Source organism: Sus scrofa, chromosome 11, assembly GCF_054392235.1.
Source record: "Sus scrofa isolate SSC_HxYL_T2T_F1_AM1 chromosome 11, Sscrofa_HxYL_maternal_Yorkshire_Landrace_v2.0, whole genome shotgun sequence".
Taxonomy (NCBI): domain Eukaryota; kingdom Metazoa; phylum Chordata; class Mammalia; order Artiodactyla; family Suidae; genus Sus; species Sus scrofa.
In genome coordinates, this window is record NC_139393.1 from 22,966,652 (window position 1) to 22,993,933 (window position 27,282).

Consider the following 27,282-nt stretch of genomic DNA (forward strand, 5'->3'; position numbering starts at 1 on the left):
CTCATTTTCAAAATTGGGTAATTATAATTCCTACAGTATATATTTGTGAGGATTAAGGGACATAAAACAAAGCATTTAGAATAATGTGCGGTAGAGAGGAGGCATAAATGCATGCTATTTGGGGAGATCTAGAAGGTTATTTGATGATAAACTAAAAAAAAATCTTAACAAATTATTTCTTTTTTCAATGTCACTTCACAGTTCTGGAGCAGAAGTTAGAAGTGATTTTTTTTTTTTTTTAGGTTGTGGGAAAATCCTCCAAAAGAAGACATTCATAAGTCAGAGGAGGCTGCCCATGGAAGCATCTGTGATGTTTACATTGGTTCAAACATGGCAGAAGGCTTTTAGCCTCTGCATGCAGAAGAAATGCTGTGTGCAATTATGTGTGGACAGCATATTCTCCTTGGCATTCAAAAGCATTAAAAGAGCACTCATTAATTTCCAAAAGAGCTTTGAAAAATACTAGTCTCTAGAGGTCAGGCTGTTTTTTCAGAAAAATCCCTCAGCACAGAGGCCTGGGATCTGAAACTAAGAGGACCTGAGGACCCTGATTTAGGTCTGAACCTTGGACAAGTCATTTAACCTCTCTGTGAGCATGCACCTCTAAAATGAAAAATGATACTGCGTCCTCCCTTAAAAGGTAGATTTAATGAACTAATGTACATCAGTGTGCCCTCTGAACTATAAATTCAAATTGCTGTACTTTTTTGTTTTATAAGCATGTCTCCTTTGAGGATAAGAAATTGAGCTGACCAGAAACATATTTATATTGAAAATTTAACAAATGATGCAAAATTGAATCAGTGATAAGCAAAGTGATATTCATATTTGAATGAAAAGTTTCAAAACAAGTATTTTGTGCAAGTTACAAAAGTCAAAGAGCACATGCTACCCTCGTCTTATTTAAAGAATTCTCTAGAGCACAAATTGATTTATAAACATTCTGTAATATCCCTGGGTATAAATTTCATATATCAAAATGTATGACTTTTCTCATGTTTATAATGCATCATAAAAATATTTGACTTTTTTTTTTTTTTTGGATGACATTTAAAAGTTACAGATAAGTACTACTGCATGACTGGTTAGCCAGAATAGTTCCTGGAGTGGATCAGTGGCATATTTTCTGCACACATTTTTCTTTAATACTTGTCTTTGCATTCTAAGTGGGAGTATTCCCTTCCTGTACTTGATTTTAAATAGTGATCTATTTCACAGTTCTCAAAAATAAGTAAACTGTGTTATGATGACCAGGAAGTTTTCTACTTCACAATAGGAAAAACACTAAACATAGCTAAATATACATGCTAGTTTGCCGTATCACCGTTAATGAGATTTAAGTGAACACTGGACTATGGACTAATCTTTTTGTCAATAGAGAGTAATTCAGAACTGCACCTTCAGAATGCAAACAGGTGCAATGCAGACAAAGGATAACTTCAAGGGCTGGGTGTAAAGGAGTTAAGGACTTCATTGCATATGCCAAGAGGCATTTGACATCAATATATATAAAAAAAATCCAGACTTTGAAAATGAAAAGGTGGTAATATGATAACACCTGGTTGTTCAAGTGCTTCTGCTTGTTTTTAGGGACTTATATCTATGTACTGCAGGTCATAGATAGGTTGGCAACTGGAGAAAAGAGAGAGAGGGAGAGAGACGATTTTTTCAAACTCAGGTTTCCGCAACTGCAGAGTTGCTCTTCCTACCTCAGTGGAACTTAATGCAGCCTAACCAGGAATTTGAGGTGAAATGGCCAATAAAAGGGAAATACATTTCAAAAGACCGTATTTTCTTATATCTTACCTCATGTCTTGCGTTATCCTGGAAAAGTTAAAACAACAACAACTTTCTTTTAAAAGAAATAAGATGTCCACCCTCTGAGCATCAAAACAGCCCACAACACAATACTCATCACCACTGGGTATCAGAAGTATCTGCTTTTACAGGATTATCACAATGACTCATTCTGTAACTATGGAAGACTTTATTATACGTGTTTCTTCTGCTTGGAAGCCTATCAGCACAATCACAGTGGGTATTTAGGTGGCCCAAGGGGTGCTGGGTTGTTGCTTGGGTTAATTTAAAACTTTGACCTAAGGCAACATTTGGGGAGATCGAGCACATTTTCTTTCACAGTGTAGCTCAGAGAAGCACTTTTTTGCCTTTGTACATTCCATTGCAGTTTTAACTCGTGAGGATATGTTCTCTTTTCCATTCAAAAACTGTTGGAAAAGCATGTCAGAGTTGCATTTCAACCACGGATGGTGGCTATGAACCAGCTGTGTTACTTGCAACAAAAGCTATTGTAGTATTAAAAAGAGAAATGATTATTTGTGTAAAATACACAAATGGCCAGTTATGTAAAAAAAAAAAAAATCCATGTATGAATTCATGAATATCATAAAACAAGTTCGATCTTTTCAAATGTATTTGATTTTTACCACCATATCACTTGCAATGTTTTGAACACCTACTTTATACCTAGCCCGGAGCTCCACACTAAAAACACCTACTCCTCCTTTTGGGTTTAGTTCTGGGAGTCCCCTGCCACAAAAGATCAAAATTTTGATACAGGCTATACAAGGATGTTGAGGATGTGTTTTTATATAAGAATATAACAACAGTGATACTCCTAACCTTTGGGGGATGGAATGAGGGGAAAAGTTGAGAGAAACCTAAAGGTAACATGTTGAATCACCAATGAGGCGTCTATGGAAACCCTGCCGTCTACTTTTTACCAAGCTCCTGAAACAGGACTGTAGATCCGTTAGTCTGTGAGATTTAATGAATCAGAGGTCTAACCCTAAACGTTTAGTTCCTCAACAACCTAAGTAGAAAAAAAAAACCTTTCTCTCTAAGGTTTTCCACATTACTTTGCTGTGTTTTAATTCCTGGGCGAGATGTACGGCTCTCAGTAGTAAAAACTGCTTAGAACTAGAATGTTTTGACATGTAATGCCAGGGAAGCAACTTCCAGTAAATTGCCTCCAATCAAAGCTAACATTGCTTCTGTAGAACTATGCTCGGACCCATGCAGGATTTTGTTTTTATTTTGTTTATGTTTTTAAACTTGAATCGCAGATGGTTTTCTTTCTTTTCTACCTCTAAAAGGTAGTATTCATTTATCACAGCACTTGTATTGCCACAAAGACTAGGCCACTTTGTCTTTTAGGTCAAACCTGCAGGGGCTACAGCCTGGACAATTAAACTAGAAGATATCCCGGTTGGAGGTAAGCTCCACCTGTTGAGATCGGTTATTTACTAGGCTGGGCTGCTGCATCCCTCCAGGAAACAATGGCTTGCAAACGCTCCCCTCTCTAGAGAAGAGCCTAGGCATTTAACTGCAAACAGCTGCAACATCTGCCCGGCTGGCTCGTCCCTGCCCGTCGAAGGACGAGGGGACCGCACGGCAGCAGCAACTGCACCGCACAAAAGGGAGCGCCTATCCTGAGGAGCCACCGGCCTTCCGCGACCCCGCAGCACCAGGCTGGGGCATCCTCCGAGGGGGCGAGGGCGGCGAGGGCCGGGGGCGAGCCCAGGTGTGGCGAAGGGGAGGAGGGCTTCGCCACGCGCCGAAGAAGAAAGCCTGACTCATGTCGTGGCGGCGGCGGACTCCTGGGAACTGAAACTCGTGATGCTGTTGCTGCGGAGAAAAGCCTCATTACCCATTCCGCAGGCGGGGGGACACCACCCAGGGCGCGTACACCCGAGACCCGGGGCTCCAGCGGCCTCCGCCAGCCCCTCCCCACCGCGCCCCCTCTCCTGCCGCGTGCCCGCGCGCGCGCGCCGGCCGCGTGTGAAAAAGGAGCGGACACACCTAACCTGCGCGCGCCCCGTACCCGGCCCCACCCCCATCAGGCAGAATCTCTCCGGCCGACCCGGATTCGCTCCCCCGGCCGAAACTCCCCACCCCCGCCGCCGGCGGCGGCTTCGGCGCCTCCGCCAGCCTTCGGCAATTTCCGCCGAGACACCCGGAGCTCGGAGAGGCCCGAAGACCCGCCGCCAGATCCGGCTTTATGGCTGCGGCCCTCGGGGCGCATGCGCAGACGCCATCTTCCCTCCTTCTCCTCAGCCTGCCCCCTCCCCCCGCCACCGCCACCGCCTCCTCTCGCCGGCGGTCGCCCCTCCTCCTTCTGCGCTCGGGCGCTGGTCCCTCCTCTGCCGATGCCGCGAGAGACTCGCGGATACGGTGGAGCCGGAGAAGAGCACTAGTAACAACCACCGCAGCCCCCTCCCCGCCCGCCGCCCTCCCTCGGCAGCCACCCACTCACCCGCCCTGTTCGCCGACACCGACCAACCCCACCTCTCGTTCCTTTGAACGGCGTCGGCTGCAGTCGCTGCACCAGCCTGTCTGGCCACCAACGCCGCCGAGAAAGGAGTCGTCGCCGCTGCCTGCGGCCCCCTCCTGCCTGGGCCGCGGGAGCAGCGGGGTGAGGACGAGCCGGCTGCGGAGGAAGAGGACGAGAAGCGGCTCGCACCGTCGGCGCTTAGCGCACGTCCCGCCGCCCTTCGGGGAGGCTCGGGCGCCGGCCCCTTCCTCCCCCAGGACGTGTGCCGAGCCGAGGCGCCTGCCCGGAGGGAGGAAAATGCTCGGGCTCCATGGCTGCCAGTGATGGAGCGGTCCCTGGGCTCCCGCTGCCACCGCCGCCGCCGCGCCCCTGCCGTGCTCCGCGAGGACCCGGCGTCTCTGCGCGCCCGCCCGCGCCTCGTTGCTGGGCTCACCGTACCGGGCGCCCCGCCGCCGCCCCGCTCCGAGCCTCGCCGCGCCGGCCCCAGCCGCGGCCAGCGTTTCCTCAGGGAGCAGCAGCCGCCGCGAGCCCAGGGGGTTTGAAAGGGTCCGCGGGGCGTGGGGGGAGGGCCGAGCGGGGCCGGCGGGGCTGGGAGGGGAGGTTTGAGCGACACTGAGCTCGGGGCTCGCCGGCGGCGGCGGCGCTGGGGGTGGCGAGGGGAAGGCGACACTCGCTCGGCGCTGCCTTCGTGCAGAGCCACCGGGAGGGTTTTGCAGCGGCCGCCGCCGCCGCTGCGGCGGGAGGAGGGGTGGAGGTGGCTTCGGAGTTGTCCGGAGAAGGTGGGCATTTCTCGGCTTTCCCGCCCCCTCCCCTAGCCTCCCCCCTCCCTTGCTCTCCCCCTCCCTCCCGCCCCGCACCCCACGTGAAGCGGAATATAAAGGGGGGTGTGAGGCTAGAGGGGAAAGTGAATGGTGAAGGGCTGAAGGGGTACCCCCTTCGGGTCCTCGGCCGCCCTGTTCACCCTCGTTCATCCTCCCTTCCCGAAGCTCGCCCTCGAAGGCAGCAGCGGCCGGCGCCCTCGGCTGAGGAGGAGTAGGAGGAGAAGGAGGAATCGCGCCGGGTGGAGCATCAGGTCCCGTTTTCCTCCCCGGGCGTCTTGAACACAAAGATTACGGTGCAGAAGGAAATTGCTCGCGCCTCCTCCGCCCCCCGGTCCCCAACACAATGCACCAGCCGCCCGAGTCCACCGCCGCCGCGGCCGCGGCCGCTGCAGACATTAGTGCTAGGAAGATGGCGCACCCGGCAATGTTCCCTCGAAGGGGCAGTGGCGGTGGCAGCGCCTCTGCTCTCAGTGCAGCAGGTACCGGCGTTGGTAGTAGTGCCCCATCTTCCGAGGATTTTCCGCCTCCGTCGCTGCTCCAGCCGCCACCTCCTGTAGCATCTTCTCTGTCGGGACCACAGCCTCCGCCTCCACAAAGCCTGAACCTCCTTTCGCAGGCTCAGCTGCAGGCACAGCCTCTTGCACCAGGCGGAACCCAGATGAAAAAGAAAAGTGGCTTCCAGATAACTAGCGTGACCCCGGCTCAGATCTCCGCCAGCATCAGCTCTAACAACAGCATCGCAGAGGACACCGAGAGCTACGATGATCTGGATGAATCGCACACGGAAGATCTGTCTTCTTCCGAGATCCTTGATGTGTCACTTTCCAGGGCTACTGACTTAGGGGAGCCCGAACGCAGCTCCTCGGAAGAGACGCTCAATAACTTCCAGGAAGCCGAGACCCCTGGGGCCGTCTCTCCCAACCAGCCCCACCTTCCTCAGCCTCATTTGCCTTCCCTTCCACAACAGAATGTTGTGATCAATGGGAATGCTCATCCACACCCCCTCCATCACCACCATCACATTCACCATGGGCACCACCTCCACCACGGGCACCACCATCCATCCCATGCCGGTGTGACTAGTACATCCATTCCCGGAGGGCCACCCTCAAGTCCCGGATCCAGAAAACTCTCGACAACTGGAAGCTCTGACACTGTTATGCCCGCTGCTCCAACTTCTGCTGTATCATCGGGTGGCTCGCCTGCCCCCGTCATGCCTAGTATCCGAGCTTCGAGTACGACGGGCAGTATAGGTATCAATTCTGTCCCTGGCACTAGTGCGATGAATAACGTTAACCTTGCTGCCGTGGGTAGTTTTAATCCCAGCGTGACCAGCAGCATGCTTGGTAACGCTAATGTCAGTGCCAGCGGTATTCCCAGTGCTGCTGGCGTGAGTGTGGGGCCTATAGCGAGCGGTGGTGTCAACGTGAATCTCCTGAGCGGCATGGGCAATGGTACTCTTTCTTCCTCCGCTGCGGTGAACAGCGCTGCCAGCGCCGCTGCGGGGGTGACGGTGGGCTCGAGTCAGCAGCAGCAACCCGCAGTGAACACGTCGAGGTTCCGAGTGGTAAAGTTAGACTCTAGTTCGGAGCCTTTTAAAAAAGGCAGATGGACTTGCACCGAGTTCTACGAGAAGGAAAACGCCGGCCCTCCTGCCGAAGGGGTGGTGATAAACAAAGCGGTGGAAACTGTAAAACAAAACCCGCCTGAGGTGACCTCCGAGAGGGAGAGCACGAGTGGGAGCTCAGTGAGCAGCAGCGTCAGCACCCTGAGTCACTACACGGAGAGCGTGGGGAGCGGCGAGATGGGGGCCCCAGCTGTGGTGCAGCTGCAGCAGCCGCCGCCGCCGCCACCACCAGCGGCCCTTCAAGCTGTGGCCCTTCCGCCGATGGACTTCGGCAGCAGCGTGGGCGCCCAGAGCCTCCCAGCGGGTAGCGTACCGCCTAGTGTTTCCCAACCCCAGGTCTCGCAAGTGCAGTTACAGCCTCCGCCTCCAGAACTGAGCTATCAGCAGAAGCAGGGTCTCCAGCCAGTACCTGTGCAGGCCGCTCTCCCCGCTGCGCCTGGTGTCCAGCCAACACCTGTTGGTGTGGTGGGCGTAACTCCAGCTTTGGGTCAGCAGCCCTCCGTTTCCAGCCTGGCCCAGCCCCAACTGCCGTATTCTCCGGCGGCCCCTGCAGTGCAGGCTCCCCTTCCAGGCGCACCACCCCACCAGCTCCAGTATGGACAGCAGCCGCCCCCCGTTTCTACACAGATGGCCCCAAGCCACGGTACGACAGTGACTCCGAATCCTCCCTCCGAGTACGTGCAGCCTCCGCTTCTTCAAACAGCAGTGCCCTCTGGCCAGCCTGCCCCTGCGGGAGTGGCAGCAGGAGCCCCCGGGATGCCTCTGGCTCAGCCGCCCAGCATCCAGCTGCCGGTGCAGCCCGCGGCCGGCCAAGCACAACCTGCGGGGGCATCTGGCCAACCTGTGGGCCAGGCTCAAACAGCAGTCTCTGCCGTGCCTCCTGGGAGTCAAATCGCAAATATTGGTCAACAAGCAAGTATACCTGCAGCAGTGCAGCAGCCCTCCCCTCAAGTCACACCTGCAGTTCTCCAGCAAGGTGCTCCTCCGCCATCACACATAGTTCCACCTGCTCAAGCTGCGATTCTTCATCAGGGAGTTCAGACCAGTGCTTCAAGCCTTCCTCAACAACTGGTCATTGCACCCCAGAGTACCTTGTTAACTGTGCCTCCCCAGCCACCAGGAGTAGAGTCAGTAGCTCAAGGAATTGTTTCGCAGCAGTTGCCCGCAGTTAGTTCTTTGCCCTCTGCTAGTAGTATTTCTGTTACCAGTCAGGTTAGTTCAACTGGCCCTTCTGGAATGCCTTCTGCCCCAACAAACTTGGTTCCATCACAGAATATAGCACAAGCCCCTGCCACTCAGAATGGTAATTTGGTTCAAAGCGTTAGTCAACCTCCCTTGATAGCATCCAATATAAATTTACCTTTGGCACAACAGATACCACTAAGTTCTACTCAGTTCTCTGCACAATCATTAGCTCAGGCAATTGGAAGCCAAATTGAAGATGCCAGGCGCCCAGCGGAACCCTCCTTAGTTGGCTTACCTCAGACTATCAGTGGTGACAGTGGGGGAATGTCAGCAGTTTCAGATGGGAGTAGCAGCAGCCTAGCAGCCTCTGCTTCTCTTTTCCCGTTGAAGGTGCTACCGCTGACGACACCCCTGGTGGATGGCGAGGATGAGAGGTAAGATCATGCCATGTTTCTGCAGACATTCAACAGATGCAGAGTTAATCCATTCAGTAGCTATGTATGTGCATAAGATTAGTCGAAAGCATTACATACTTTTTCATTTTTTATGTGTGAAAACGCATTTTTTTCTGGTAAGTTTTCTAGAGCAAGAGTTAATGGAATGGCCTCAGCTGGATAGGAAATGGTATAATGGTATAAGCAATATGTAAACAGGATTCAACAGAATAGTTTTTTGGGTGTTACACATAGGTTTGGGAGCACCAAGTCGTTTTGTTTGGTATAAAATGGCTTTTAGAAATATTAACCATAAGCAGAAACTTAATTTTTGTTAACCCGTATAATAGTTAATCTAAGTCTTTTGAATTCCTAAAATTGTTAATGACCATCTCTTGGCGGGGCAGGGGGGACTTGCGCTTTCCCACGTTTGTTTCTCCTTCACTGGACTGAACAATCCTTTTCAGTTCTACAGTGTTTGATCTTAGTCTGTGAAAGATAATGTTACCTGCTTTTCCTACTCAGATATTATAGGAAAGATGACCTAAGCTGAGTTATATAGGTTGCCCTCAAACTGTAATTGACCAACTTTTGCCTACTTATTTAATGGTCCTTTTTCCTGAACAGTAAAGAAATGGGAAATCTTAAAACGTGTTTTGTGGGAGAGGAGGGCATCCACTGTCAAAGAAAAAACAAAACAAAACAAAAACACACAGGTTTATCTTTGGTAGTAGTATGCGGTACATTTTTCCTTTTGCATAGTGGATCAAGGTGGTAGCCATTTTAAAGAGTCAAAGAAGAGAAAGTCTTGGAGGTTTGAATTTATGGGCATGAAACTGACTTTGTTCTCCTGCTCATCTACTCCACCTGTTCCCCTTTTCCCTTACCCAAGAAATAGGTAGAAAGTCTAAAATACATTATTAAGCAGTGCTTTCTTAATTGGATTGGAAATAATGAGGTATGTACGCTTACTGAAACAAATTATGTCTTTGAAGCTGGCTAGTTAGAAAAGTTGACCTCTCTCTTGATACTACGTGGCTTTAAACTAAGTTGATTTTTAAAAGGAATGCTCTTTTCACACATTTGCCAGTCTGTGACTAACCTTGATCAAAATAATATAGGAGTTACGACAAAGGCTGTTCATTTTCACTCTGGAACTTTGAATAAGCTTGAAAGATACTTAATTATTTTAGTATGAGTCGAAGATTTTGGGGATTGAACTTTTATGAAACCAGTTGGAACATTTACATTCTAAATGGGTATTTGAGGTTTTCATTTTGGAAAAATTGGGCATATTTCAAAAGAGTTGCAGTTTTAGAAAAACAGAGACCAAATGTCTCAGGGAGGTTTTCATGATTTTTCTTTTTTAGTTTCTTGAAAGATGTAAAGTCATGATTAATTGAAATAATTTAAAATCCTGTCTTTCAAGATTTTTATTGTTTTTCAAATAGTCATAAAATTAAAATCTTGTTGCCCAGCTGTTTTCTGTATCATGTGTGCAAAACTGTACTTTAGAAGAAAATGCTCTTCTAAGAGGAGGTTTCCTTTAGTCCTATTATGATTTTTGTTAAACCTTTAAATTTATCAGATTGTGCTGATATGGGCAATTTTAAAGAATTACTTAGCCCAGATATTAATGTTTGCCAAATCTAAAGGGTGTGATCTCAGCAAATCCCCTGTAAAAATGGGTATATAGCATATGGATGCTCAATTGAGAGAAATAAAAAATGGGTGAGATACACAAATGAAAACCACATATTTTGAATTCAAACCTTCCATGGTTTTTGCTAATTACCATTTGTGGTCTCTTGGCATGACTTTCCCCTTTTCTTCCCCCTCCTGCTGGTAGGGCACGTTAGAGCTTTCCACACTTGGCTGTTCCAGACAATTAAAGTCAGATGTTGCTACTTAACAACTAGGTTTTTAACTGTAGAGCTAGAGTCCCAGTTTAAAATATTAGTACAAAATTAATTTTGCATATAGCAACCGAGATGAAGTTTAATTAGGGGCAGATTATGTAGAAAGATTTGAAACTAGAAGGACAAAAATACTGAGAAATAGGACTAAATACCGGTGTAGCGTAACTTGAGTTGACTGTACCTGTTTTGAATTAACTGCATATTTGAGCCTTTGTTAACATCAAAGTTAAATCATCAAGATGAGAAATTTTTTTTCAGAGATGACCTTTAAATCCTGAAAAATCAAAATGATTCACCCTTAAAATACCTGTAAAGGTCAGGTAGAGTAAATTGATTTAATATTTTCTTTATTGTGTTTTTACCGCAGATTATTTCTTTTATCACTGTAGTTGGGAGAAAGAAGTGTTTCATTTAAATTTGTTCTTGGAAGGGAATTTGAGAATATCTACAAGAGAAAAAAGTGACCGTGATTAAAAAAATTCTTTTTGCTTTTTCTTTCCACATTAGTTTCTGTGTCACTTGCATCTTCTGGGCTTGGGCACCTATTCGTACATTGTAATGTCAACATTATGACTTAGAAAACACGTTAGTTAACAGTAAAACTTTTGGGTGATAGGACAGATGAAGATTGGTTATTTGGTCATCCCTTGAAATAAGTCTCTAACACCTTCCATTTTAAAATGCCCATTATACATGTGGAAGATGCTTTCAGTTGGCCACTGAGAGAGACTATAAAAATTAGAAACATAGACTGGGCATTAAGATTATATATTTTGTTTTTTAAAAATATTCTTGTTAAAAAAATCTGTGTCCTATTTTAGCCTTTAATGTGAACTTATTTTTATGTTTTTGTGCCTTGGTTAAGATAAAGGTATTTGATATATAGTCTTGAGTGTTTTGTAATTCTTAATACAGCCTCTTGTGTGAAATTGGTCAAACTTCTATTCATCCTTCAAGACTCAGCATCCTCTTCACCAGGGCATGTTGTTTTCGATATTGAAAGCACTGCACACATTCAATTAGAATTATGTGCACCCATTGTCCCCATAAGACTTGTGAGTTTGTCAAGGGCAAGAACTAAATATTTTTTCTTTTTTGTCATTTAAAATTTATGTTGTCTCTCACCTTAAGCACCACAGTTTAAGGTACAGAATCATATAATTTAATGCAACAAATTGAAAAGAAATGAATAAAAAGACTTGCTTTTTATACCTCTTTTAGCTTCTCATCCTTTGAGGTGAATTGATATCTTCTAAATATAGTGCCTGGTATTCTTTGGTCATCTTTTGAAATAATATTCTTAACACCTTACACCTACCTTGTTAATGTTAATATTCTAACATTCTCACACCTACCTGATTTGAGTAGGCCGTCAGATATTTATTAAAGAGGAATGAGTTTTCTTATCAAAGAGGAGTAGCATCATTAATTTTCCCTGACTCTTAGGGTGGGGGCATCAGATAAAATACCTTAACTGTAAAATCCTAAACTGTTTAAGTTTTAATTTTTATTTAGGTTGTACCTGCACAGTTTAAAGAGCCAAGTAGTTTACATGGTTATCAAAATGTGCTTCATTTTTGTTTTCCCTTTCCCAGAAGCCGTCACTTTCACCTCTTTTAGGTGATGATCGTGACGTTTACCTCCTCGTCTAAATAACTGCTTGTGCTGCTGCTACTAGATTCGCATCACAGCCAAGGGGTTAGGAGCGTGGCCTCTGGAATCAGAGGGCTCAGTTCTCATCCACCTTCTGTCATTTACTTGTCTTTTTCGACCGCTTAACCTCTCTGGGCCTCAGTTTGCTTATTTTAAAAAGTGGGGATAACAATACCTACCTCATAGGGTTACAGTAATTCTTTGGAATTCTTTGGAAAGCCCTTAGAACCATGTCTAACTCATATATGTGTGTGTTAAATAAAATACTCCTTACGTTTGCTTTGGCTTTATTAACTTCCGGGATAGAAGATGAAGATTTAGCTTTGTCAGCACCTACTCGGCAGGTCTCCCTTCCTTCTGGTCCCCTTTCCTCTTCATAGTTAGGATTGCATCACTTGATTATTCATTGTTCTTGTAAAACATGGTTAGCTTTCCTGTCCTGTCCAGTGTCCTGCACTCCTCCCCCCTCCCATCCCAGCCATCCAGTATATATCATATACGTGTGTGTGTGTGTGTGTACTGTGTAGCATACAGAAATGTTAATGCCCTCTCTTCTGGCACCGTACCGCCCCAAAAGTTTTCATCTGTTATCATAGTATGTTTCCTCTAAGTTGCCTTTCTCTCCGTTTTTGTGTGTTTGGGGTTTTACCTTTTGTGATAGAGCTTTTTCTCCAGTGTCTGGTGATTCTTGGTCTTCTGGGTGTACCTAAGTGTAGGAGACTGAAGAGCTGTGGAGAAGTTCTCCTTGTGACTTGTTGACTCTTGGCTCTACCATAGGATGGTCTGGCTGGGAGTTGAGTGTCTTCATCACGGCCCTGCTCACCCCCGCCCACCTAATTTTCTCTGTGGTAATACGAATTCAACTTTTCATCATATGTCTCTTGAGATGGTCAGGCATAGTAGGTGTTGTGATCAATTTTACCTTCCTGGAAGCCTCTCTCACATTTCTCTGACCTCCATTCTGGACTGATTGCCTCCTGGACTTGGTATGCAACTCTTAATATTGTGGGATTCCTTTCACTCTCTTTTGAGGTTGGATCTCCATTTTCTAGTGGCCCCTGTCATGTTCATTCTTGATTTACTTGATGTTAGGTGAAGAATATCGGATTGAAAATTATATTTTATAATTTTGCTCCATTGCTTTCTAGCATCCATATTGCTTTTGAGAAGTCTGAAGTCATTCTGATTCTTTATATATTACATGTGACCCATGTGTATGTGTTTTGTTTTTCTTTTTTCCCCTTTACTCTTGCTTATGCTCTCCTCTCTCTCATTCATTAAATCTAAAATTTTAGTTTTTAGTTTTCTGCAACTTTACAGTGATGAGCCCTTCTGTGGGTTTCTTCTCTTCCAAGGTGTTGGTACTTGGTGTGCCTTTTCAATTTGGAAATATCTTTCAATTCTGGGACTTTTTCTTGAGTGATGTTGTTGATTATTTCCTTCCAGGTTCTCTCTTTCTTTGTCAAACTCCTTTTATTGGGATAATGGACCTTCTTGACCAGTCTTGTAGTTTCCTTTCCTCTTTTCCATCTCTTTTTCTTTTTTCTCTACTTCTGTTGAGTTTTCATCTGTAATTACATTTAATTTCCAAGAGCTTTTGTTTCGTCTTTGTCCTTGTTAATGGTATCTGTCCTGTTCTCATAACAATAGTACTTCCTCTTAGCTGTCTTGATACATACATGTTAGATTTTTAAAGTTTCTTCTCCCTCTGATCTGTGTCCTCCAGTTTTTACTTTATTCCTTTTTATTTATTGGTCTTTATCAGTCATATTATAACCTTTCTTAGATGGTTTGGTGTGTGAGTGGAGGAGAGTAAAATGCTGATTAGAAATTCTCAGAGTCTTGTTAGCTTTCCTTGATGGTAAGTAACCTGGCGGGGTATCCCCGTATATGTTTCTTCACTCAGGCAGCGTGTTTTCAGTATATTCTCCTGCATACTGCTGTGCCCTCTTTCCTCAGTCCTGGAATCTTGTGTTTTATATTCATCAGACAGTACATTTTCAGCTGTTTTGTTGGGCTTGGGGAGGGGTGGTTGGGACTCTGGGGTTGATTACTTCAACAGACTTTGAAACAATCTTCCTTATTTTAGCACTTCCTCTCCCCCACATCCCACTTCAGATGTATGTGGTACTGCCAATTCCTGAGTCTTTTGGGGATTTTACAGTTTAAATTGGGTTTGTTCTTGGCTTTCCCCACTGTTTGCTAAAGATTTGATTTCCTAGTGTTTGCTAAGTCATTTGTCACTCAACCATCTGCTTTCCAGCTTCCAAATCTTTGTTGCTATTGTCTTCTCACCCGCCCTCTCAATGTTTGGGCTTACGTTTTAATATCTTAAAAAATTCCTTTCCTGTCATTTCAGTGGAGTTTTTATGAAAGGAGTATAAAATAGACGTGTGTGTTTAACCTTACACACCTGTTTCAGCTGTAGAGTACTGCACTGTTACATGTAAAGAATGGTGCTAATTTTAACAATTCATGCCTCAAGATTTGATCTATAATTAGTACATAAATTTTGAGTGGAATTTCTTGGCTCATATCCAGCAGAAATAAGAATGGCATATAACTCAGTATTTCAATTCACAGGAGTGATTAGAAATGTTGGGATTAGATTCGGGTTGATATTTATTATCACATTTAACCACTCAGCGACCTTATGATGTAAGTTTTTTTTTCTAATCTACTTGTGAATAAACTGATGCTTAGTTTATTGGAGAGGCCAAGTGAGTTGTGTAAGGTTGCATACCTAACAATAAAGGAGAGCTAGGATTCAAAGCCATTTTCCGGTTAAAAATCTACTGCCGTTTCTACTACTTACAAAGCCAACACGAGGTAAGGCTGATGCCCACCAATAGTATTAGAGTGACTGAATACCAGAAAAAAAAAGGCAGGCTTTGTTGATTTGTGTATTAGTAGAAATGACGGGATTCCATAGAATATACCAACATTGACTTCCCAACCCTTGGTGAGAAAAAAGTGGGTAAAGTCATCGCAGTGGTGTACCTGGAATGTGGTAGACATGTGGTAAATGAATTAATTGTAACATTTTGGGGAGACAGTTGTATGAAAATGATCTTTTTGGCAAAACCATTTACATTTTCTAGTACTTTAAATCCAGTCTTTGTAACATTGGCTTGACAGTTGCAAACCATGTAGACTTTATTTCTCGTTTAGAAAGTTTTCATTAAAAAGTGTGAAACCAGGCAAGGCATGACCTGCTTTGGTGCAGCAATATCAGAACCCCCGTGGTCGGTTTTGGCTGCATCACCATGTTGTTAGGGGTTGACTATGTCATGGTAAGAATATGCTTTAAGGGCTCATTCAAAGAAATTACATGAGGTGAAAAAATGGTAAAGGATGTTTATATTATTTCAAAAGAACGGCCTGTAATGCGTTTTATATTCCAGCTTGACTTGTTTCCTAGTCTCACTTATGTTCCAATCGCCCTTTCCCCCACCCTTCTGCTGCGTCTTCCTTACCAGCCTGCTTGACCTGAAAGGCTTACTTGACCTTTCAGCCTCCTCGCATGGCTCCTTCGTTCACCTCCTCTGTCAGCCTCTCAGTGCGGGGTTTGGATTTGAGTCCTCTCCCCACCTCCAGCCCTTGCCTTGGGTCAGGCTGTGGCATGGCTCTAAGTACGGTCTGCGTGCTCTCAGCTCCTCAGTGCCTGTCGCTGGCCCCCACTTCTTGGCTCTGGGCTGCTGCAGCCCTCTGCCTTCCTGTGACCCTGGCCTCCCCGTCTCAGCACATCACAAACTTAACCTCTGCACTACCTAACCCCGCAGAGTTCTTCCTCTTTCAGTCATCGGCATTTGAATAAGTGTTATTTCTTGCTCTAGTTCTTCGCTTTAGAAACCGGTGTCATTCTTACTAGCTCCTTTTTTTCCTCCTCATCTTCTACACCCTGACCATTTCCTTTCAAATATATCTGAATTGTATCTTTTCTTTCCCTCTCTCTGTTGCCACAACTCTAGTCTAAGATAAACACAGCCAATTCTTCCTTTATAAAGTGCAGTGGCTTCCTTACCAGCTTCCTCTGTACATTCTTGCCTTTCTCTGATTTTCTGTTCTGTACTTGGAATGATATTCTTAAAATGGAAATTTGTTCAGGTCACTCACTTGCCCCAAACCCCTGAAGACTTCCCATTTCTTTTAAGGTTACATACATTTCGCTTTTGCTTACTTCTAGTCTCCGCTGCCACTTTCCCCCTCACTGTCTGGGTTCCATCTGCCTCCTCTCACTTCCTCAGGCTGCTATCCATTCTGCTCTCCTCCAGGCTTTGGCACCTGCTGTCCTTTAGCCTGTTCATCCCCTGGTTCCCCTGCCCCCGTTCCTCCTCAGAACCTCACTGTCACTTTGAGAGGCCCTCTCCGACCTGCCAGTCTACACTGAGGTTCTTTGTTAATGCTGCTTAAGATCACCTTCTTCTTTTAGAGTGCTCATCACAGTTTGTAATGGGATCCTTTTTTTTGTGATTATCTGTTTGATGATTTTAAACTCCATGAGCAGATGATGTATGTATCCAAAGTATATTTCAGTGCTAACAGACTGTAGGTACTCAGTAAAAAAATCTGTTGAATGAATAAGTTAAAAAAAATTTTTTTTTGATGTTGGTAGAGGGACAGCTTTTTCAAAACACTATTTATGATGTATTTTTTTTGTATGATGTATTTGAAAGGTAAATAAGTTCTTTATAGATCCTGAGTTAACACTATTTTCTCCTTTAATAGGGATGACTGAGAATTAATTACTCTTTGCTGTGTTTATGAGCAAAAGAAGTAATGTTTAGTTGCTGCTTTTAACACACATTTTGTTTTATGTTTATTTTGTATTTACACATGTTTATGACAGTAAAAGTTCTCCAACGTGAATGAACTCCATTTTTTCTTAAATTAGGATGTCAGTGTTCTTCTTTATCTCCTTTGGACTGGTTCAGCTATTTAGCATATAATGATTCTCAAATATCTCTGTGTTATGTTGGAAATCCTTTGGTGCAGTTTCAGCTGTTTAAAATATAAGCATTAAAAAAGTAAAATGTAAGCATTTAACTTGCAAAATGCCACTTATTTGTGTTAACAAAGTTTTCTTTGTTAATTTAGTAAGCATTGAGTCACTTGTTTAAAATTCCTAACTGACCAGTTTTACTTGGGGTAGTTAAATTGTTAGGAACCTAGTAAGTAACAGGTTCTATACTGGGAAGAGAACCATGAAAAAGAGTTGGCAGTGATTAGAATTAGCAATAAATGCATGCGTATTAAGTGGGAGTAAAATACTAAGAGATGAGGCCTTTACTTTTAAGGTGGGGGTAACTGAACACAGAAGGGAAAATAGAGAGTCTGACACTGTAGTGTAGTGATCGTCAGAGGCTAGTGCTGAGAGTCTGTAAAGGTTTTCATATTCTTTTTGTGGCCATACCCATGTTAAACCTGACGGCCTGGCTCAAAAACATGTTTGTGTTGACTGGGGAGATTTACTGTGCCTTGATTTTATTAAGGACTAACTTTAGGTGGTAGTGAATGATACTGCCTTTTCTCATCCACTAAGCCATAGAGGGCACGCTTGGGCTTCATGTGGATAAGACTGATGAAATTGCCCCTTATTTTCCCAGGCATCCTGGATGATTTTTTTTAACGAGTTCACTACTCAGGTCGAGGATACCCCGTGTACCTGTCCTGATACCCTGTGCACATGCCTAGGTATTCTGTTTTTGAGTAAATTGTAGACAGATGGATTGATTATAAACTTGCTTGTTGTTGATGAGACTTCATTCTCTCCCAGCTCACCTCGTGATCTAGTTTCTTTGGGTTATTAGGCTTTCTGAGTGTATGGTCCTCACATGGCAGCAAACAGCATATTGACTAGTTAGGAACATGTCAACATACAATTGAAATAATGTCTAGCATTACATTTTTTGCTGTTACATGGCTGTGATATATATCTAGTGGTGATAGTAAGAAAACCTTACTCTTGGATGATGTGGGGGGGAGGTTTTAACAAAATGATTTGAAATGGGTTGTCTTCTTGAATCATAGCAATGTTAAAGTTGATGGAATGCTTTTGTTCAGTTTTTTTGTTTGCTTGTTTTTTGTCCATTTAGGGCCGCACCTGAAGCATATGGAGGTTCCCAGGCTAGGGGTCTAATCGGAGCTACAGCTGCCGGCCTACACCACAGCCACAGCAAATGCAGGATCCGAGCCATGTATGCCTACACCGCAGCTCACGGCAACGCCGGATTCTTAACCCACTGAGCAAAGCCAGGGATCAAGCCTGCAACCTCATGGTTCCTAGTCGGATTCGTTTCTGCCTCGCCACTACGGGAGCTCCTTGTTCAGTTTTCATAGAGGAAGAAACTGAGCCTTGGGTTCATTTGTTCAGTCAGTAAATATTGAGCTCCTAGTACGTATTACATACTGTTTTTAGCTTGTTCATGGACAGACTCTACACTAGCTTGGTATTAATAGTAGTAGTAATAGTTGTAGGAGTAGTTGAAAATTACAGTACTTGTTATATGCAAGTTCTCAGCACCTTAACATGTATCAATTTATTTAATTCTCAGAACAACCTTCTGAGGAGTGAGTACCATTATTATTCCTATTTCGCAGGTCAGGAGATTGAGGAGTAGAATGATTCAGTAACCTGTTCAAGGTCACAGCTAGTACATGGAAGCCGGGATTTAAACCCAGGCTGTCTGGGCCTGGAGTTTGTGCTCTTAGTGACGTCTGTGCTCTGCTCTCTCTGTAGCCTATGATCAGAATCACGGGGTTCCGACTGTTGTTGCCTCCGTCAGCTTGAATGCATTGGAGGGCCCTGGGAGCTGCAGATATTTCTTACTTCACGATATCCTCAGATACTCTCGTTTTGATGTTGGAAGCTTGGGTGGGGAATGCTACTCTTGTTCTTGTAACTCCAGAAGATAAGCTCCTGGAGAGCAAGGATAGTACCCATCTGTTTTAGCCCATATTCCCCCTGCGTGCAGTAGAACCTGACTCATAGTATGTTCTGAAATTTGTTGAATAAGTGAGTTCAGACCTGTGGCAGGAACACCCCCCCCCCAAAAAAAACCCAAACAACCATTTAGGGTAGGGATGTAATTATTGCCAAATACTTTGCCATCCTGTTGCCATTACTGCCTAACTGTTTTGATAGATAGGAGTAAGCTTCAGTTCTTCTCAGATACGCTACTGTACCTGTTATCTTGAATTCCTGTCTCCCCCTCCCTGGCCACTCAGATGGAGGTGTATTTATGGAGTAGGTTTTAGGTGTAAATCATTGTATTTGGAATAGTGTGGGCAAAGGTGTGATCTGAGACGGTTCTTGTTCTCAAGCAGCGAATGGGGAAATTAGAAGTGCTAAATAACAGTTTTAAACAACATGAAATAGGAAATCAAACAGAGTCAGCAATTTAGAGCTGGAAATCTTGGTCACATTCAACCTCTGGCTCATAGGAAGAGGAACAAGTTCAGAGAGGCCGCGTGAATCTCTGACATGGCCCTCCAAGAGGCCTTCTAGACTGGAGCTAGCCTCCAAAAAGAGGTCGGAAATGGCATTGAGAGTTCACAGATGGGATAGAATTGACCTTTGATAGGTTAGGGAAAGCAGTGTTTTGAACTGACTTTTCAGAAGTCTTGAACTGAAGGAGAATGTTTCAGGCAGGAGCATGTTAATGGGAGGAACTAAGGAAGTTTTCCAGGCCTCCGTAAGACAGCATTTGGACTTTCAATAGTGTAGGTTTGTCTAAGGAGAAGATAAGAAGTGATGGGACTGGGGAGTGATTTTGTGCTCACCACTTAGCACTAAGTGAGGACCAAGCAAAATCAGTATAAAAGGAATCTGTAATTTGTTTTTGTTTGGCCGCACCTGTGTCATGCTGAAGTTCTCAGGCCAGGTATCAAGCCAGAACCACAGCAATGACAACACCGGATCCTTAACTGCTAGGCCACCAGACAACTCCCGGGCATCTGTAGTTTGGATTAGAGTGGGGGTATACCTAGAAGCACAAAGGATGAGTTAGGAAATTACGGTTTTCTGTTATTTGTTAATGAATGAAAGAAAGAGATTTAGTGAGAGTAGTGATTTCCATTGTAAAATGACTCGGCATAGGAATCCTTAGGTTAGCAAATTTCTCAATTTGTATAAAAATCTTGTATTCACTTTCCTAGCTTTTTCTCCCTCGAAGCAATCAATGTTTCAGTTCTCATTTTGAAAGAGAAAAAAAAAAAAAAAATTGCCAGAAAAGCTGTCATCTATAGCTGCAGTTTTAAAGGTCTGAAGGCTAAGTGGTTATAACCTTCAGGTAGGATTTTTGGCACTTCATTGTTTTCGTAGGATTTATCTGTGTCTATAATCCAAAGCAGATGTGTCCCAAATATATTTAGTAGTGCAAAGAAATCTAAGTGAATGTGAACTAAATATAAATACTTAGAAGTGGTTCTTCATGTGAGTAATGGTAGGTGCTTGCTCTGCGTTCTAACCAGACTCCATTGCCCATGTTCTCCAGGCAGGGCTTCCTCTCCCCTCAGCATTCCTAGGTCTCCACCCAAAGGGATGTGGTATCAATTTCTCTCAACAAAGAAAAAGGATTCTGAAGCATGGTAAGGTGACATCAGGGAAATAGCAAGTTACAGCAAGGTAGGAAAACCCCAAAGAAATATAGTACAGTCTTAAATATTCACCTTTTGAAAGTTAATATATTTGTTTGTTTGTTTTGGCTGCACTGGTGGCATATTCATCAGCAATTTCACTAAAAATACAAATCATTAATATTACTTAAATCTTAGTATCTATTAGGGACTTTTAATTTTACTACTGAAAATATTCTCTGTAATTTCTGCCTGTAGAGGTCCAGCTTTTATTTATAACACATTATAAACCCATCACAGAATAATCTTACCAGCCTGTAAGCTACGAAAATATGAAGCACTTGTCTTATTTTAGAATGAGAAAAAAAGCAACATGGAGTAAGTAGCATAGTGATTTGTGGATGGTGAAATGATACAAGGGAGACAGATACAGTTAAAAATACTATCTCTTTATACTTATGCAGAGCTCAGTAATTAATACCAATAAGAATTTATTCAGGTCCATGCTTCTTTAAAATGATACACAAAACAGCAGTTCCTGCTGTGGTGCTGTGGGTTAAGGATCTGGCGTTGCCGCAGCTGTGGCTGGAATTTGATCCCTGGTCCAGGAGCTTTCATATGCAACCCATGGATGAGGAGGGCCCACAGTACTACTGCAAATTTGGTATCTGTGAGTGGTCCTGGGACCAATTTCCCAGGGAATGCTGAGGAATGACTATAATTAAGCATTTTGGAGGTTGCCATGGTCCACTGATAAGTACAAGAGGCAATAGCTAACAACTATAAGAAAGCGGTCCTGGGAGCTCCTGTTGTGGCTCAGTGGGTTAAAAACCTGACTAGTATCCATGAGGGTGCAGGTTTGATCCCTGATTCAGTGGGTTAAGGATCCGACATTGCTGTAGGTTGCAGACCTCGGTACCTGCATTACTGTGGTTGTGGCATAGGCTGGCAGCTTTGGAACTCTCATATGCTGCAGGTGTGGCCCTGAGAAGCAAAAAATAAAAATAAAAGAGCAGTTCTTAGCCTAGGAGTATGGAGTCCTTTTGGCCCTGTACACCCCGTGGGTTCCTCGTTAGAGAGTGGTACGGAGACTGATGTTCCTAATGGCGATCCTTTCTGTCTTAATTTAGTTATTTTTTCCTTAAGACATTTGAAAGCGTTTTCTACTCAAAATGATTAAATTTTCCAAGTTTTTGCTAAAGAAGAAACTTTTAATTTAGAAAATTTCCTTAAGTGGAATCCAATTTCTGAATAATAAATTGATAAAGAGATAGTTTTATGACTTGAGTATGTCAGTAAATCAGATTGGTATCCTTCCATTGGTCTCAGTGAGCTTTAAATGTAAATTGTTGATATTTAGGGTATTTTTTTTTGTTTCACGTGATCAAATTATATCACAGTCCTTTTTAAAGTAGAACACTCATTTTAATCAGTTGAATCATAATAGCACATTGTGACTCAGATCTTAATTTTATGTAGTTATAGCTTATATTCACATCGAATAATTCTATCAAATCTTTGGAATAAGAAAATGCTAATTTACTTGAACATTTTTATATTAAGTTGAAAACGGTATTTACCTATTTTTGCTCATCAATCTGGAAGGGGGAGTGTATTTTTTTTAATGTAAGACAATTGCATTAGTTATCCTTTTAACACAAAGAGTTTATAGTAAAGCTGCTTTCCTTCATTTTTTTATTATATTTTTCCTAATTTGTTTACAAACCAACATTGGACCTATGAAAGAAGCAGTTGGAAATTTTTTGAATTGCAGTTAACAGCAAAGACTTAAAGGATATAATAGCCTAATTTATCGTTTAATAGTAATGTAGTATAAAATCTTATTGACACGCTCCATAATTTCACTTTCTGCTAATATAAAATAGCCAAAAGCTGTTGAAAGCCAGTAATTTTCACATCTTATAGAGTTCTAGACATTTGACTTACTGGTATGCCTTTAACAGCCTGAATTTGCCATTCTTCCCAACCCATGAGGCAGTCACTTTGAAGAGAGAATGTTTTAAAAGTGAGGTTACCTTTGTGAAATTGACAGGCTGAAAGAGACCCACTTTGGGTTTTTTCTTTATATAAAGGTTTAGTTATGTTTCCAGTTATATTCAGATTCTTAATCCATGAGGCTCCACCAGTAGCTTCAGTTAGCTTATTAAGAAATTGATCCAATATGTAGAAACAGAAACAAGTGGACACATGGGCCTAACAGAAACCAAGTTGTGCTGTATTTGAGCTTATAAATGCCAAAAGAGGCGAATGGGGGGAAGCAGCAGAGATATGGAAAGGTAATAGAAGATCATTTTACTTTAGGGAATGGAAGGGAAAGAGGAGGATCTGATGGTAGTGGATAATTTATTAAGTAATTTTGTTGCCTGCATCTGTAAATCTAGTTATATTAAGTATTATGGAAGAATTATCTAGTTAAAACAGTAGTCTGTTAGCCTAGAAGCTTTTGACAGTATTTCTCTTCTGTCTTGGTATTGTGGTCATTTCTTTATGTTAGAGATATTTATTAAATGCTTGCTAAGTATGTTAACACTGAGCATAGGTACTAAGGATGCAAAGGAAAACGTCATGGTTTTGGTCTTCAAAAATGTTGTCTAGTACCCGGATGAAATATCTGCAAGATCTTGATAGAAGTTCTGAATTATCCCAAATTGTTACACTTCGTTATTCTGTGTATGGTGTGCATGATAATTTTTTTATTTCCAAAAGTCGATTAATCTAGACCGTAGACTAATGAGCATGGAGCATAATGAGGTAGAGTTTAATGAGCATTAGCCTTGGCATCCGATCAGGTATCCAATCTTGTTTATGCTGCCTCTTCGCTGGATAACCTTTGTGAATGTTCCTGTCAGACCAATTTCCTTACCTGTTAAACAGGAGTAATAGCTACCCTTGCACTGTTGCTGGGAGGATTAAAAGAGATAAAGTGTGTAACACACCTAGCTCAGTACTTCGTTGTGTAAATGGTAATTTGGCTATTATTGTGCCAAATAAGAATGAGTCCTTTCTTAAGTACTGTAAATTAACTTTAAAAGCTTGCCTACATGTTGTGAGACTTTCTCCATACTCTAGCCTTGAAAACCAGGGATTCTGTGCCTTTGTAACATTTTTGATGTAGCCTTTCTCACCTAGGGCTCCCTAAGAAAATTAATCCCTGTAGGAAAAGAGTGATTACTCTCAGTTTACTTAAGCATAGTGAATCTCTAGCATTACCATTCTAGATGCCTAAGAGAAAAGTGAATTTATTACATGTAATGGAAGCATCAGGGATTAATTCTTTGGCTAACTCTCAGGGTGCTAATACTATGTCTGACTATTTGAGAAATGCTTCAGCATTCTGAAAGTTAGGGAAATTAAAGTTGTTACAACGCACACTTTCTTTTTTCTTAATGGGGGCAGGAAATATGTAGAAGGCATGTAGTGTCATGTAGCCGTTTGTTGATACTCCGAAATGGAACCATTAGTCTAGTCAAATGATTCCTAAACTTTTTCTTTGTGAAGATTGTTTAAGACAGGCATGATGCCCTGCAGACCATCTGTTCTATACCGAGTCCCATATGGGTCTCAAGATTTATCTCCTTAGAATGAATGGAATCAGTTTATTTTAATAAGGTAATGAGCCAGTACCTGGCTTTTACATTTTGAAGACTCATTGCACTAGATTTTGAAACTTAGTATAAATGTTTCAAAACTAGTGTTTTTGGAATATTATTTCTTCCAAGTGAAAAAAAAAATTAGTTCTAGAGCCCAGGAATTTTGGGGAATGCTTTTTATTTTATATCTATATCTATACCTATGTATCTTGGAATATATCTTGGAGACTGACATTGCATTTGAGTTTATTAAAGACTGAGGAATTCTGCAGAAGGGAGATCATTTTATTTAGTGGCTCCAATTCTTTTGACCATATAGCATCTGTTGATGTCCTATAGACCCAGTGTTTTCTGGAACACACTTTGGGAAAGGTTGATCTGCTTCATTTCATGTATGAGAAATATACTAGGTCATTTGGTTAAGTGATGGCAGCCTTCAACTGGAGTCCATTTCTACATTTATTATTCTGCTGTAACAGTTTTTCTTTATGTTCTACCATCCTATTTTCTGTAAGTATTTGATTTATTTTAGAAGTAAAAGTGTAGTTGTTGTCATGTGAGAGTATATACCAAGCGAACCATCTGGCAGAAGTTGAAGAGCATATTTTGAGAAGTACAGCACTGACATATTCGCAGCCTCATTTAGTTGGCTCTGTCACTGGGAAGGGTTTGCAGACCTTAGGGATGGACTTCAGAGTTTGTTCTGTGCTTTGCTTACTGTTCAGATAGAACCTTTTACTAACTTCTGTTTTTCTTATGTTTTAGAGTTAAAGCTTGACATTGCTCCCAAAGTAAAGGAGCCAGTTGAACATTCTCATCTCATTTATCTGTTTCCTAAGTTACACTGTGGAATAAGAAAGGAGTACAAAAGGGGATGCCAGATTCCGAGGAGAAAAATTGACAGTCTTTTGAGGTCTGAAAGATTTATCAGGAGGGTGAAAAGAATGGTTATTGGAGATGTCCCTGACAGTATATTGGTAGACTAAGGTATTTTTGGCTCTTTTGGGAATGCCTTTGAAGATAGATTGCCATGAAACTGCAGGAAGTCAGAATTTCTAAAGCATTTGGCAGTATCAGAGTTGATTCAGGATTTGAAAGAAGAATGGAAAGAAGTGTTTTTCCTACTCAGAAGTCCTCTAATCTGGTATTCTGAGTAAAATTTAGGGAGTGAAAAAATGTACGTAAGTTTCATTTTGTACTGGAGATATACCCGCATTTGTTTTCTCACTTGCTAAATTGAAAACTTGAGGAGCATTGGCGTTTTCAAGGACCTCATTACAATTTTATTGATCGCCCATACAGTGTTAACTAAGCCACACGCATCTCATGTCAAATCGTATTTCTTAAATTGTTGGTTTGACGGCAGTAATGTTCTTTTCCCTTCATACCTTTTCGCCATTTTCTTTTCGGCAATATTTCAAGACCGGTTTTGTGACTATAAAAATCTCATTCATAAAATGTTTGGAAGGTAGAATTGGTGATGAAAGCTAATACCAGGATTAAAGCTTTTTCTCGAGGATTTAAATTGAGTGTAATTTTTTTGGTTTGTAGTCTCATTACTATGTAGAAATTAACAGCCTGAGGAGTCCTTGCCAAATGCAGCCTTTCTTAATTTCTGATGGTTTGCTGACGTGGGCCCTAAAGTTCAGGGTACCCTTTCTCTAAGACTGATGGATGTGTTGGCCTTAGGGCTTTCTTTTTGTCACTGCAGGCTCAGTGTCCAGACAAGTTATATAGAATAGATTAAAGGTGTCATTTGTAATTAGTTATCTGTCCTGTCTTTTAAAAATCCTACCCCACTTTATTGATAAGGAATTTGAAAGCAACCTGTTCTTATATAAAGCGTGGAGTGCTTCTAATATCATACTCATTGATTTGAGCATATTGATTTTTTTATTAGACTCAAGTTGGGGTGGGGAAGGGAGTGACCTTTCTTTGATCTTGCCTTTATATACAGAAGAATTTGAGTAGATATACTGTAGGCTATCTGTAAATTTTTAAAATATTTTGAAACTTACGACAACTACAACATAATATATACTCTGTAACACACTAAAGTCTGTTCTCTGGGTAGCAGAATTATACTCTGATTCAGAAAATAAAATCCAGGAGTTCCTGTCCTGGCTCAGTGGTTAATGAGTCTGACTAGCATCAGCTGAGGATGCAGGTTTTGATCCCTGGCCTCGCTCAATGGGTTAAGGGTCCGGCGCTGCCTTGAGCTGCAGTGTAGGTCGAACCCCACGTTGCTGTGGCTGTGGCTGTGGTGTAAGCCCGTGGCTGTGGTGTAAGCCTGTAGCTGTAGCTCCGACTGGACCCCTAGCCTGGGAACCTCCATATGCCACGGGTGCAGCCCTAAAAAGAAAGAAAAAAAAAAAAGAATAAAATACAGCTTGTTATTACGAGGTAATTATTTTAATCATGCTCATAATAGAAATGACTTAGATTTGTAGATATAATGTTGAAAGTACACTGAGATTCATTCAACTCTGAAATTTTTTATCCTGTGTATTTGTTAGACAGGTTAATAGATACCTGTGACATGTAAACTAGAAATTAAAATTCTGCATCTTGCTTTTTTCAGGTACTTAAAAGGTGAGAGGAGTTTCTGATTACCATTTCAACAGACTTCTAGGTATAGGCTTTTCAGGTTCCATAGAAACATGTGTTCCTAGATTAATTGCGTTGCTGATACTGAGTTTTGCTAAACTTTATTTCTAAGTTTTCTTGCCTTGTCAAACTTTCCTGGGTTGATAGAAATGGCGAAGCAAATAACTCATCAACCCATCTATGTTTAAATGAAATTGAAGGACAGAATTTCAGAATTCTACTTAGAACATTTATTTAAGTGTTTGATCGTATACTAAGTATTTTAAAAGAAAACATTTGTTAAAATAATATGATTTGGAAAAGTATAGAATTAGTTGAAAATCATCTTGGGGACAAACTGATTTTCAGTTTCCTGCTTCACAGCTTACTAGGTGTGTGATCTTAGGCAAGTTTAGTATTTTGTGTCTTGCTTTCCTTATCAGTGAGATGGTGGTGATTATATTATATATGTCATAGAGTTATTGTGAGGATTGAGTGAGACAGTATATATAGAATGCATGATACGTTACTTGCTATATTCTAAGCTCTCAATGAGTGTTAAAAAAAGACAAAGGTTG

General features: G+C 42.5%; 2 protein-coding genes across 18 annotated transcripts in view; one reads left to right on the forward strand and one right to left on the reverse strand.

Moving 5' to 3' along the window:
• Positions 1–1,970: 1,970 nt before the first annotated feature.
• On the reverse strand, positions 1,971–5,262 carry LOC100523690 (uncharacterized). Its single transcript, XM_084982441.1, has 2 exons — positions 4,306–5,262; positions 1,971–3,645 (listed from the first exon to the last, which is right to left on the reverse strand). The coding sequence occupies exons 1-2, from the start codon at positions 5,260–5,262 to the stop codon at positions 3,445–3,447; spliced, it is 1,158 nt and encodes a 385-aa protein (XP_084838567.1). The 3' UTR covers positions 1,971–3,444.
• Positions 4,176–27,282, forward strand: part of TSC22D1 (TSC22 domain family member 1) — a 115,608-nt gene continuing 92,501 nt past the window's right edge. For 9 of the 17 annotated variants that reach the window (XR_014819500.1, XR_014819498.1, XR_014819501.1 and 6 more), the window contains exons 1-2: positions 4,176–4,837; positions 5,278–8,358. Coding sequence is in view for 8 of the 17 variants with exons in the window: in XM_021065613.2 (XP_020921272.2) it covers positions 5,456–8,358 (2,903 nt within the window). In the remaining 9 variants the exon portion in view is untranslated. Of the gene's footprint in view, positions 4,838–5,191; positions 8,359–27,282 lie in introns of those variants that run through there. The other 8 variants (XR_014819505.1, XR_014819504.1, XM_084981805.1 and 5 more) reach the window with 2 other exon arrangements.

Excerpts from the sequence above, each read along its gene's own strand:
- LOC100523690 (XM_084982441.1), bottom strand. The coding sequence starts at position 5,262 with ATGAACGAGGGTGAACAGGGCGGCCGAGGACCCGAAGGGGGTACCCCT. Across the intron at positions 3,646-4,305 it reads GCCGTTCAAAGGAACGAGAG|CAACAGCATCACGAGTTTCA; the intron begins GTGGGGTTGGTC and ends TTTTCTCCGCAG.